The sequence below is a fragment of the Drosophila takahashii genome, chromosome 2L (assembly GCF_030179915.1).
Source record: "Drosophila takahashii strain IR98-3 E-12201 chromosome 2L, DtakHiC1v2, whole genome shotgun sequence".
In the NCBI taxonomy this organism is placed as follows: domain Eukaryota; kingdom Metazoa; phylum Arthropoda; class Insecta; order Diptera; family Drosophilidae; genus Drosophila; species Drosophila takahashii.
In genome coordinates this window covers 12424890-12438202 of record NC_091678.1, presented here as the reverse complement: position 1 = coordinate 12438202, position 13313 = coordinate 12424890, and the positions used below count along the sequence as shown (strand labels likewise).

Here is a 13313-nt window from a genome sequence, read left to right as displayed (position 1 = left end):
CAATGAAAATTATTAATAAGATAAATATTTATTTTATTCTTATCAAATAACATATAACGAATTCATCAAGATTTAACGAAGACTGCCAATCCTGCATTTATTTTGCTATGAGGTAAAATAAATATTTACTAAAATTGATAAAGACTTGATATTTTATTAAATTATTAAGCTATCTTTAAATATGGAACGACCACGAATGTCAAGTGCCACAGTTATGAAACGCAGAGTTAATTTTTTCAGCAAATAAAATATTTTTAATAAATGAAGCGCTCAAAAACAAAAAGCCATAATATAACAGTCGAAACAAAATCAAGAGTAACAAAAAGTTTAGAATCAGAAAGGAGACTCCAGATAAAAGGGGAGTCCCATGAATGGCACTTAACTTGCCCAGAGATGGAAATGGCATAAGAATGGAAAAGTGGGCGAGGAAAAAGGGGGGAAAGTGGTGGAAAATGTTGGGGGGCAAACTGCTGGGGAAGGGATGAAGTGGGCCTTGAGGCCAGAGAACCAGACTGAGATAGATAGAGATGGAAACGTTACAGTTACAGTTTTAATGCGCATTGCATGTGTGTCCCCTGCCACCCTCTTTTGCCCCGCCCCCTTTTTTCCCCACCAATTGTAAGTTTCTGTTGTTTGATGCCAATTTTTTGCATTTGCCTCCCCTCTGCACTTGCCCTTCTCCCTTTCGTTGGCTTTTTTTTCGTTTTTTCGGGTGCTGTCCTAGGCGGCAACCCGATTTCCCCCCATTTCCCGACCAGCTTTCCTTTTAGCTGCATTTGTCGGTTGTTGAACCCAGTTTCTAGAAGCTTCTGCCGTCCATAAGTGGCCCTGTTGGCCAACAGCAACAACTACCAGCCGCTGAACTACAACAAAAGCAATACAAATCAAATGAAAGCTGCGCTGCTGCTGCATCTGCCTCTGCAATTTTTTTCATTAGGGCAAAAGAAAAATGCGGCGATATAAATAAAAATGTATACAAAAGGCAGTACTGCAAAAAATGTACTAATAATATAGATTGCAATTAAATGTGCGCCTAGTTGTGGAAATATTAAATGGATTAAATCTAAGGTAATAATAGGTAATTATTAAATAATTAAAATGCATAATAATATAAATTTGAATTAAAAATGTGCCAAGTTATGGACATATTAAATAGATTTTATCTTTTATTTAAAACAGAATCGTTTTAATTAATCGTTAATTTAAGATCTTTTAAGGCCAGTTATACAAATTGATTTTAAATTGGTAAAAATAACCTACGGTAATATTAATAGATATTTAAGACCTCGTTTAAGTCCCAAGTAAATTAAAAAAGTTGTTAAAATGTATTAAATGTTCTTTTAATGTCGGGAATTCCCCCTATTAGCTATATCTTTATCTTTAGTATAATCTTATCTTATCTTTAGTATCCAAGAGGCCTTCCCCGGCTTTAATGCTTTTAGCCAATAATTGTTCGATGCATAACTTTTATAATTTTTAATAACCGTCGACGGGCGGAGGACATTAGGCCACACCCCCATTCTAAAACCCGTAAAGTGTATCGCCCCACTCACCACCCACCGTCTCTGACCAAGCGAAACGACGACAGCAGCAAGTCATTAAAAAGCAATTAAAAGACTTTTTTGTTGTACGGGACACAGGCGTCTGAGGAGACACTCAATAGCCGCTGGCCATTCGCAAGGTCAACACGCACATGGTACGTATAAAAAAATATATGCAAATATGTAAATACATATATCCAGATATACATATATATATATGTATGGGAATCTGTGTATATAGCCGATGTATTGTCTGGCGTGTGTCTGGCGCGGCAGCGACGAGGCCTGTGGCAAACAAAAACATATTACGCATACGCCACCGAAAGACACGCAAGGCAAACAAACAAGAAGAAGAACAAGGCGGCCGCAAAACAAGGACAAGGTGGAATGGGAGTTAAGGGCCAGATTCTCCCCCAGATACGAAGATATATGGACTTGGAAGGTATATATATAAAGAATGAGATATCAAATGAGTTACTCGAGAAAGGTTTTTAAAGAAAGTTTACGGAACTATGACAAGAAAAAGTGCTTTCAGATATATGTATTTGGAAGGATACAAAGAATAAATGATTTAAAAAATCTATAAAGAGAAAATTCCTCTATACAAAGTTAAAAAACTGAAATCCAAGGCTAGAACCAAGAAAGAATAATGCCAAAACTATTTCAATTAGTTTTCTTAAATTTTGTTAGTTTTTATCATCATAAATCTGTGCTGGTCTTGGAATACTACCAACTTATAAACTACAGCTATCCACCATATCTAAGCACATAAATAAAGAAAATTCCACCCCTTTTCACATGAAAACTTAACTTAGCCACAAAAAAATGGCTCATTGTCGTAAGCAAAAAAGATTTCGCGACTTTTAAATTTGCAGCTTGTTTGTTTTTTGTTTGAGGCGAGGCTAACGAAACGTAGTCAGAAATTGCCAAAACGTGTTGACAGTTTTCCCTGCCGCTGCTCCAGCTTCTTTTTCATCTTCATCTACATTTTCCCCGAGTCCTTTGCCTTAAGCATGTCCTTGAGCTAGAAAATTTATTGTCGCTTTAAGTTATTTTGTCATCCTGCATTATTTCGTTTAGTTTCCCTCGCCTTTTATTTTTTTTGCCTTGATTTTCCTTCCCACTATTCTGTTGTTTTTTTTCTGTCCTTTACTTTTGTGGGTGCTTCTGCCACGCCCTGATTTCAATACGGAATTGCGCAATGTATTAAGAAAACATTTTCAAGCAATTTAAAGGCAATTTTCCCACTCCCAAAACGGCAGAGGAGAAATTTATGCGAAATTGTTTTTTTCGCTTTTATTTTGATTTCGATTTGGGGGATTGCTGAAGCTGGAGTGGAATTTATTTGGTACCCGGCAGTGATTATTTGGCCAATATTGCGGCTTACTGCGGCTTACACGGGCTTGAACGAAAATGCGAGGGCCAAAAGGTATATATTGAAAGATATATCTCTCTGAAAGAGACTCTTTTTGCTGGCCTATAAATTGCGCGTTAATAGACCTAGTTTTATTGGCCATGCAAATGTCAAACTGCCGAATCGACAATGACTTGACTTAAATGTGGGGAATTTAATTGACTTGGCGAAATATAAATGAATTTAAGCCCAGCTTTATTAAATCACAATTGGAATTGTTTGCAATTTATTGTTAGAGATTTGTTCACTGTTTGTTATACATTTGTTTGTCGAAGCATGTGGCACTCAAAGTTCAGGGTCATATTTACCGTTGGCTATGCCAAAAAAAATTATAACCATAGCTGTACACAAGTACACAGAAAGAAATACAGGAAAGAATTAAGAAAAAAGTGTTTAAAAAAATATTTAATTAAATGGAATTTTAAAAGTTATGTGGAATTAAATAATATTCATATTACCAAGAAAACTTGGTTACTTTTTTCATAGGAACTACAATCTTATTATATTAAATCAATAAAATGATTTGAAAATTACTTTCTAAGAACACTTTTATGACAATATTATATACATTTTGAGTATATTTTCTATATAAATTCAATTTAGAGCATTCTGATAAGGTTCTAATAATTTTAATGGTGACTGCGATTCGTTTTCTTTGCATGTACTACGCACGAACTCAAATCAAAGCAAGTGAAATTCCCATTTGACACGCAAAAAATTCAGCTGTTGTTGTTCTCGATTTTTGTATTTTTTGCTGTTTGATTTTTTTTGTTCGCTACTTTTGTTTGTGTTTGCTATGTGGGGCGCAGAGATTTTGCGCTTGAATATCAAACGCAGCAAAAGGGGGCGGGGCGGGAAAATCAATTACGTGTACGCGTCGCAAACGGAAGTGGCAGACTACAGCAGCAACACTAGCAACACTAGCAACACCAGCAATACCGCCAGCAGCAGCAACAACAGCAACAAGAGCAACACCAGCAACGACAACAGCAACATTGCCACTTTAAGCCGGAAATGTGCGACAACCACAAGAGCTGGACGGGATTAGACAGTGGAGCAGCTCGAGGGTCAAGCTACACCCCACTCCTACTCTCAGATCTCTCCAACCACCACGTGCCTGACATTTCAATTAAATTGCCAAAAATATCTATACCCTGGCTGATTTATACCTCGCACACACGCACCAAAAAAACTTTAAGCCCGAAAAATGCAAACGAATAAATTGCGCTCCTTTGGCAAATCCCGAATTGCAAAAAAAATAATATATATATATGCGCATGTATAAAGAAAATCGGGAAACAACTTCCGTTTGATGAGAGTTGCATAAAAATGCGGATCAAAATGGAAAATACTTTTTTGCCTCTGCCAAAAAGTAAAAAGTGTTTTCTGCTTTTTTGAACAATTGCCATGGAAAAAAAGCTCTAAAATCCAGGATTTGATTCAGCAATTGGAAATGACTTATATTATATTATATTTGTACGAGAAATGTACGTTTTAAAACCAATTGTAACTTCAAAATATAGTTTTCTCTGATAAAACTTAAATCCAATATTCCGCTTTTATTCTTTTTAATGAAAAGTAGAATTCTCATTTAATTTCATAAAACTGAGATATAAGATATATTTAAATGAGTAGCTACTGAGGCAAATGATTTACCGAAATTATATAACTGACTGATTAAATCCAGAGGCTGCTTGTATAACAAATTGCATATCAAACAGAGGCACTTGTGATATAACTTTTAAGCCCCACACGTATGCATACTCAGCGCAGCTCAAACTGTGCAAATTGCAATTAGTGCCTCGTTGAGAGTGTGAGACATTGACTAAATGAGTGATTGAGCAACTGGCAAACTGATGCACCGAGGAGCCCAGAAACCGAACAACCTCACAACCCGTGCCCGAATGATATAATTACGTTTCAATTAGTGCAGCAGTCTGGTGCCACATGCCGCAAAACTTGCAACAAATTATATTAAATGAGGAAACCAGATGCAGGCAGGCGGAAATTCCGAGGGGGGATTTTGGGAAAGCCCATTAAGGCGGTGATAAACTGACATTGATAGTGGAGTGGAGTCTAGTGTTTCAGTGAGCTGAGCAAATACCGATGGGATCTTGGTTCTAGAAGACAAACAAATGTTTCTGCAGATACGAAAATTAATTAAGCCCCACGAACGAAGGGGAAGAGCATTCAAATAAATAGAGATGTTGGCAAAAATATGGGTCAAAATGCAGAGTCAATTGTTGACGAGCGGCGTTGACGGCTCGAGTTCATCACCAAAAACTTAAAATATGAATAATATTTTTTTTGGCGGGGGTGCCACCAAAAATTTATGCCACCTCATGTCGCCTTCCCCAAACTTTTCAAAACCGAAAGCAATTTGTCATTGGGACTTTTGACAGCACCGTCGTCGTCGTCGCTGTCATTAAGCCCGCAGAGGAAACCTCCGGAGGAAAATAAATCCTCAAACAGCAGAGAAGAGCAGGAAGCCGGCATTCGTGGGCCATAATACTTCACTTCAAAGTGAGGCATAAAACTCGACGAACTATTGGGGAATTTCGAGTTTTGGCTAACCTTCGAATTTGGCATAAAATCCGAGTATCTGGGTATATATGCAAATGCAATGGGGGCTATATTCCGTGGGCCAACAATAAAATCGAGCAAAAGCGAGGAAGCCAATAAATCTGTGCCGCCAAAGCGGCTCGTAAAAATGGACAAGTTTATGTTAGAGGTTAAGGAGGAGGAAGGGGTTGAGGCTGGCTGCAAAGGGGTTAAGCAGAGCAGCTGCCATTTATTCCAAACCGCATAGCATAGCGAGAAGCTTAGCTCTCTTTTAGCCATTTCTACCTGTCGCCTGGCTGGCTGACTGCCTACAGTTTGACATCCACTGACAAGACATTTTATGCACTTTTCTTTTTATTACCCACAGGAATTTTTCAGCGAGAGCTAAGAGCTTGTAATATGACATCACAAGGGACAGGACACACAGGACCTTCGGCTATGTCCTCACTTGCAAAATGGAAATGTTTGCTTACGCCTCACTGAACAATTGTTGGGTGGTTCGGAAATCGGAGGGAGAAGCCTGGGAAAAACGTTTTATGTGCGAATAATAAGTAACAATCATTTGTGGATTCTATCAGCAGTGTTTGCACAAGTCCCTTTGTCCTTTGTCCTTTTCCTGATTTGTATTACTTTGTGACACAGTTTCCTTGGCTTTTATATAAGCAGGTGCCTTCCCTACTCGTATTACTACATGTTTGTCTTACTTTCAGTGTAAAAAACTTTTGCTCTATTAAATGAGACGGAGGAAAATACGAGTTTTTATTTGACAGCTCGTTTAATTTCCCAGGCCGTGGCATCTGTTAAACATTTAACGTCCGGAAGACAAGCCAAAAGTTCAAAAGTGCAAAGTTCATAGCCTGGGTTCTCAGCCCGTCGCTGTATAATAAGTCTTAATAAGCCGAGGGCGTTCGATGTGCGGGTTAATTAAAAATTATTACCAAAGAGATTAACCGAAAAATGGGTGCTGGCGGTATAATTATTGCTTGATATTGTTTTCCCGCTCTATTATTGGATTCCCTCCCCGATTTTCCTGTTTATCCTCATTGATTCTGATCTGTGGGACAAGTGTGGATGTAACGCTTAGATTTCCCAACATTGCCCTCTTCTATTTGCTCTCCAGTTTCACATATTTCTCCCAAGTTCATTGACTGTTCGGTCTTAATATCCAAGATGTTTGCTTTACTTGTATAAATGGGAAACATGTGCTTGGAAAAATTGGCTCAGGAACATCAAAACATTAAACATAAAAACAGATAATACAGAATTGAAATAAATTGAGTTTAAACAAAACATGAGTAGATCTTTCAGCAGTATTTAATGTATATTTAATTAGTAAAAGAAAAATTCTTATCGTAAAAAAGTAATGTTATGAAATGTGATAAGAGTAAAATAAAGTTTTGAAATTTCGAAATTCCAGACTTTGCCTCGCTTCTTACTTAAATATTGCCTACAGAATAGCATCATATATGAGAAGGAAGCTGCTCTAGATTTCGCTTTCTTCAAATGTCGGCCTTCAGCCACGTGCCCTTTATCAGCCTTCAGTTCGAATTCATTTCAATTTTTATATATTTTTTCCTTCTGCTTCCCATTTGTTTCTGTGCTCATTTGGTTTGACCGCAATGGGAATCTGGGGTGTGGGCATATAAAATAATAGGAATTATGTTGATTAGAGAGTTGGACGCGGCAATCAACACCAGTGACCACCCACATGCCTTTTGTTCCTCCAACTTCTTCGGCATATACCACAGAAATACTTCCATATCTGCTCTATTCAGCTAAATTCTTTTTTTGCACAACTAGAAGGAGAAAAAGGAAGCCAAAACAAGAGCATGCTCAGCATTCTTATAATTATAACATGCTCAGCATCCATATCAATATAGTAAAGTTGATGTCGACCCGGGCGCAAATTCCATTAGAACACACTGTGCTGGTAAGGGGGCTCCTCAGGGGTCTTCAGGGGGCAGGGGACAGGGGGAGTGTGCCCAAGTCTAAGGCCCAGCACGCACTCAGAGCCCATTTCCTCTGCAAGTTTATTCGATTAACAACAATCAGGCCAGGCCAAACCAGAGCAGGGCAAAGTCGATTGGAGTTGAGGGAAAAGGCAAAACTGTCGGAGAAATCACTGCACAAAAATGATATCTAGCTTAGAAAATTATAATCAATATTAACAGCTTGATGAATATAAAAAAATATATTACTAATCTACATTTTAGAATATTTTTCTTGATTTCTTTGTCTCAATTTCCCACGACCTAACTATCTATCTTAGAAATCATCAAAATATTTATAATTATATTTTATGTTCTCTTATTTATTATTTGTTTTTAAAAATATCTTGAAAGGAACAGAATTTTGTAATTTTGTAATCTAGATGTAACATTTTTATTTTTGACTTATTCTGTTAAATATCTCCTATTTACAATTCTTTATAAACAGCTATGTCTATGAAACATTACTTTTTGATTACGGCATCTATGCTAAGTGACTTAAAATTCTCGCAGTGTAAAGTAAACGTCTTAAATTATGATTTTCTGTTTTCATTATAGGTGGCAATTATTTTTCCCCCAGTGCAGGCATTTGCCAAATGAGCAAAGGAAGCTGGCATGGCAGGAGCGGAACAGAGACGTAGATAAGGGACGAAAAAGGGGGCTGGGGATGGGGATGGGCTGCTGCTGGTGTGGAGGTAGAAAAGCCATTTACACTTGCCCGTAATTGTAAATTATGTGCAACTTAGTGGAGAGAATACTCCCAGTTCGCTGGCACTTTGTGCCGGGTCCTCGATGTTGACATCAAACTAAGTGACAGGGTTCCTTCCAAGGGTGAGCTTTAGTGGGTTAAGAGGAGCTCTATGTGTGTGTGTGTGTGTGTGTTGGTGTGTGTGGATAACTGCCAGCCTCACATGCAAATTCAATTAGCACACAGAGGCGCACACACAACTTGCAGTCAGTGTAAGTCGGGGAATTGAATTAGAAAATGCGCCAAAAAACAATCAAAAAGAAACCAAAATTGAAGTCTCGTCTCAAGTTGCAGAGTCGATCAAGGGAGGCTCTTTGTCTCCCAACGAAACCACAATTAAGGTTAATGACATTGATAAATTGAAAATGCTGGTTATCGAGGTTTCTGGGTTGCGCCAAAACCCAAAACCGATCAAATTCAATTATATACACATATTTTGCCAGCACTCGCGGTCTGTCTTCATCTGAGTGACACATTTTAGTTCTATTCGTGTATTTATTTCCCTGGATTGGACTGCCATTGCCAAGTCTTTTGGGCTTGGTCAGAATCATTCAGCTCAGCAAAGTTCCAGTCTGACTGGCTTTCAGTTCTATGGTCAGTTTTTGGTTTGTGTGGGTGTTTCGAAAAGTATCTTGGCATTAGCATGAACACAAATGCGAATTGCTTGTTATTTAGATAAGCTACGCATATAGGGTGATCATTTAATTATTTATTTATTTTATTTAAATATTATTGGGTACTTAGTATTAAAGAAATATCTGTTGGCGAATAAATAAAAATTTATATTTTGTAGGTTTTAATCTAAATATTTTTTAAAATTTACGCAAATTAAAATCTGCACCCTGTTTTGCAAATTGGTTTTTTTCCCTTTTATGCAAATCACGAGATGGGCGTACATTGGTCACTTTATGTGTACTAAGTATAGAGTCAACGGGAACTGGAACTTAAGCTGAAGCCAAAGCTTAAACCGAATGCCATATCTATTCAAATATATCGCTTTACTCCATTCTGGATGCCATTTGGTCGCTGTTATTATGGAAATTCAAATAATACCGAGTGCATTCAGTGTGAGCACAGTAAAAAAGGCGATTTCTAGCTAATTTTGTTGCTTGACGATATTAAATGACTGGCGCAGTCGGAAGGGGGTTTTTAAAAAGGGGGAAGGGAGAAAGGGTGGCACATTCTACTCTCCGAAGAGATAAATGAAATGCAAAGTTTACTTGTTGACTTTGCGGTGGTTTGAGGTTGAGGTTTGCTTCTCAGCAGATTTAAATGCCAAATGTATACAACTTACTGCAAGGGCGGCTAGTAGAAGGAGGTGAAAGTGGGTGGGTGGTAGGGTTTGGATAGCTGAATGCTGGATGAAAGTGGGCGCCTAAGCTCTCAATGTGGCTTTCGTCTATTTTTAGCCGGCGAGCTTTCCTCCTTTTTCGCCCATTTTTGTTTGTTTGTCGCTTACCAAGTTTTTTGGCAGCTTAAGAGCCCGGCAACTGCATCATCGTGGCGAAGGCTTAGCGAAGTATCTCTTGACGAATTGAGATACTTAGCCGAGGGATTACTTTAGCTGTAATTAGCTACAGCAAGAGATGCTTAGATGCTTCACATTCCTCAGGGATATATTTTATTTTATTTCTTTAAAAAAAGTGTCATTTGGTTACCCAAGTTGGTTGGGAGTAAAGTAAAGTAATTAGCTTCATTTAATCTAATTAAATAAAAGTTCTATATGAATACCTAATAGATTTTTAGAGAGCCGATTGCCCATGAATATGCAATAAACATTTTGCAACGATTTTGTTTATTATGGTATTTAATTTTTATTTCAATAAAGATTGAGAAGTTCAGGTAACGTTAGCTTATTGAGAAGCGCATAGAAAGGCTCTCAGATTAGTAATAGATTTTGGTAGCCTCATATGTTCATTTATTTTTGCAATAACCCCTTCAGACTCACCGTATTCCGTGGACATGGCGCACATGGGCTGGTGGTGGTGCGGATGCGGATGCGGGTGGTGCGGATGCTGCGGACAGATGCCCTCGTGCGGATGCGGTGCGATGTAGTATTCCGGCGGATAGAACTCGCCCGGATACTGGATGTACAGCTGGCCCGGCGGCAGTGGAGCAATTCCATTCGTTCCGTTAGTCAGGCCATTTCCCACCTGACCACCACCGGAGCCGCCACTGCCGCTGGAAAGGCTGCTCACGCTGCTGGCAGAGGAGCCACCACCGCCGCCGCCGTTGGGCGAAACGCCTCCCCCCGAGCCACCACCCCCCGAGACACCGTTCTCATGGGGTGGCGGCATGTTCGGGGGCGCCGGCGGCAAGGGGGCGTGGTGGAGGGCGTGCGGGGGCGGCGGCAGGTGGTGGTGGTGCTGCATGGCCGCCATCAGGGCCAGCTGCTGTTGTGGGTGGTGCAGGGCGCAGACGGGCGGCACAATCTGGGCGCCCTGGGGCGGTGTGGCGGTCTGCTGCAGTAGAGGTGGAGATGCCGGCAGCGAGCAATTCGATGAACCGCCGTCCGAGGGCGAATGTTGCTGTTGCTGTGGGGCATGTTGCTGCTGCTGCAACTGCTGTTGCTGCTGCGGTTGCTGCTGCTGCTGAACCACCAAGTGCTGCTGCTGCTGCGGCAACATCACCATGGTGCAGGCGGGCGAGGCCGGATTGCTATTCAAACTGGTCGTTGAAGAGGTCGTCGAGGAGCAACTGCCACCCGCATTATTATTGCTAATTATTGTTCCGTTGGCGTTGCTTATGCTGCTGTTGCTTATGTTGCCGTTGTTGCTGTTGCTGCTGCTGTGTTGCTCTGCAACATTCAGTCGCACCATGGTATTCCGTATTCCGCTTTCAAACTCTGTCGTCTGCCACGTTTCGCTTTTTGCCTAGGCTATTGCTTTCAGCATTTTTCAGTTTAATTATTACGCGTTTCTTTGTCTATCTGCAAGAGAACACAGTGTTTGTCTTAAATTAATAGTTGCACGTAGGCTGCGGAGGAGGGCCTCTTGCCTTTTGGTTACCAATCCAAAAACGTTATCATTTCTTTGCGGCGATAAGAGCTGGGAGCAAAACAACCCACCCACCCACTGGCCCTCACCCAAGGTTATCGCGGGAATTTTCTGGGAATTCTACGCGTCTGTTTTCGAAGAATTTCTATCGGGAAAAGTTTATTAGAAATGCTTAAGAGTCTATTTAGGGCCAGACAAAGCTGATAGACTAGTTTTATAAAATCACAGATTTCTTAAGAACTTATATTTATTATTTAATAAAATGAAATTCAATAAGGATTGAGTTCAGGTCAGGTCAGCTAATTGAGAAGCGCAGAGAACGGTTCATAGAGTACTGATACACTTCGGTAACTCGTTTTGAAATTTTGAAATATAATTTAAATCATTTCCATTTTTCAAATGAAATGAAAATTTCTTTGAGCCAGAAAAATAGACCACACGCAATGTCAACACATGTTACGTGGCTTTTATGCCCATAAAACCAAATATTTATAGATCAAAGATCAATGACGAAAGACTTCCGTTCCACATAGAATTTACAGGAACATAAACGACAGCATGAAAGACGCTAAACAAAGTGAACATTTTCAATGAAATCTAGTGCGAAAATAAATCAAATTGGAATTATCTCTCCAAACCGTTGACAGCATCGCAGGCCCACGACAATTGTTGTTTTTTAGTGCTGCCTTCTGCCCAGCCAAACAATTGCGAATTGTAAGCAGAATTGCGCATTGTGTCAATTTGACAAATAATTGAAATATTTTCACAAAAGGCACAAACTAAGCGACAAAGAGTGTGGGAAACGGGGGAAATCAAGAGGTGGGGTGTGGGTGGTGTGGCCGGGGAAACACCACCCACATGCATTCATACAAAAAATAGAGAATTGCGACGGAGATAAGAGTGAAAACTAGCTAATAAGAACAACAACAACAACAGCGGTAAAAACAGTACAGCAGCGGGCACTTAAATGAAACCCCGCAAATAGCAAATAACAAACAAAAAAGTGAGGGCAAAACACGAAAAAGAAAGACGAAACTGCAGAACAAAACAACAACGGCAAAATTAAAACGTAAGCGTGTCTTAATCGTTCGATTTGGCATTCCCCAGCTCTTTTTTAGGCACTGATAAAAATATGTAAAAAAATGTTGACATTACAAAAAAAAAGAAATGGTTTAAAAATCCATAAAGATATGAAAATGTTTCAAGGTAACCAAGGTAGTTATATATTAAAACATATCTTTAAGATGGGTTTACATTTTAGGATAAAACAGTATCCCTCATCAGAGTGAGAATCGCCGGGAAAGGCGCTTTTGTTTGAAAAATTGAGGGAGCTTTTAGAACTTGATTTTAGTGTCCTAAGTATTTTTTATTTCCGAAATAAGTTCCCTTTTGTTTTTGTTCAGTGGCCACACTCTCCTCCTCCCTTTTACTTGTCTGAGGGTTCGATCCCACTCGTTTTTTCTCTGTCTGTAAAGAAATTTGATGCCTGCGCTTTGTTGTTGGGTGTTTTCATTTAGCTGTTAATGCAGCTTTACTTTAATGGGTTTCTTTTTTGGCCCTTTCGCTCGTTACGTCTGTCCGCATTTATCGCACCTTCCACCAACAACTGGCCCGAACACTTTTTTTTTGACAAAGGTGTTGGGTGTTGCATTTCTGGGGAGTGAAAAAAAGAGGGGGTCAGTGAACCCCGTTAGCCGGCAAAAATCATTTCCATTTCGGGGAGCATTGACTTTCGGAGCGAATCATTATGGAAAAGAATGTGAAAAGTGAAAGAAAGGCATTCCGTAAAAAATTCCCCGATTGAAGAAACAATGACGAATGAAATTAAAGTGGGTGGAGGTAAAAGAGTACTTTAAAAAGGCATTGTTTTAATTTTTCGGCCTTTAAGAAATTTATTAATTATCTAAGAGCTTTACAATTTCCAATTCAAAACCCATAATAAGAGTAATAAATTCTTACTTAATTAATTCAAGAAAGTGCTCGTTCTGTGATTAATTGTCTTGAAAATTCATACAGAACGTAGAAAAGTTTTAATGGCCAATGATTTACAATCTCGAAACTATG

General features: G+C 39.3%; 1 protein-coding gene across 2 annotated transcripts in view; it reads right to left on the bottom strand.

The window, feature by feature from the left end:
* The window catches only part of mtgo (miles to go), a 135850-nt gene that overhangs the window by 32124 nt on the left and 90413 nt on the right, over nucleotides 1–13313 (bottom strand). Inside the window, exon 3 of one of the 2 annotated variants that reach the window (XM_017158569.3) lies at nucleotides 10202–11182. The exons of the other annotated variant lie outside the window; for it this stretch is intronic. Coding sequence (XP_017014058.2) covers nucleotides 10202–11072 — 871 coding nt within the window. The 5' untranslated portion in view covers nucleotides 11073–11182. The remainder of the gene's footprint in view (nucleotides 1–10201; nucleotides 11183–13313) is intronic. 2 annotated transcript variants of the gene reach the window in all.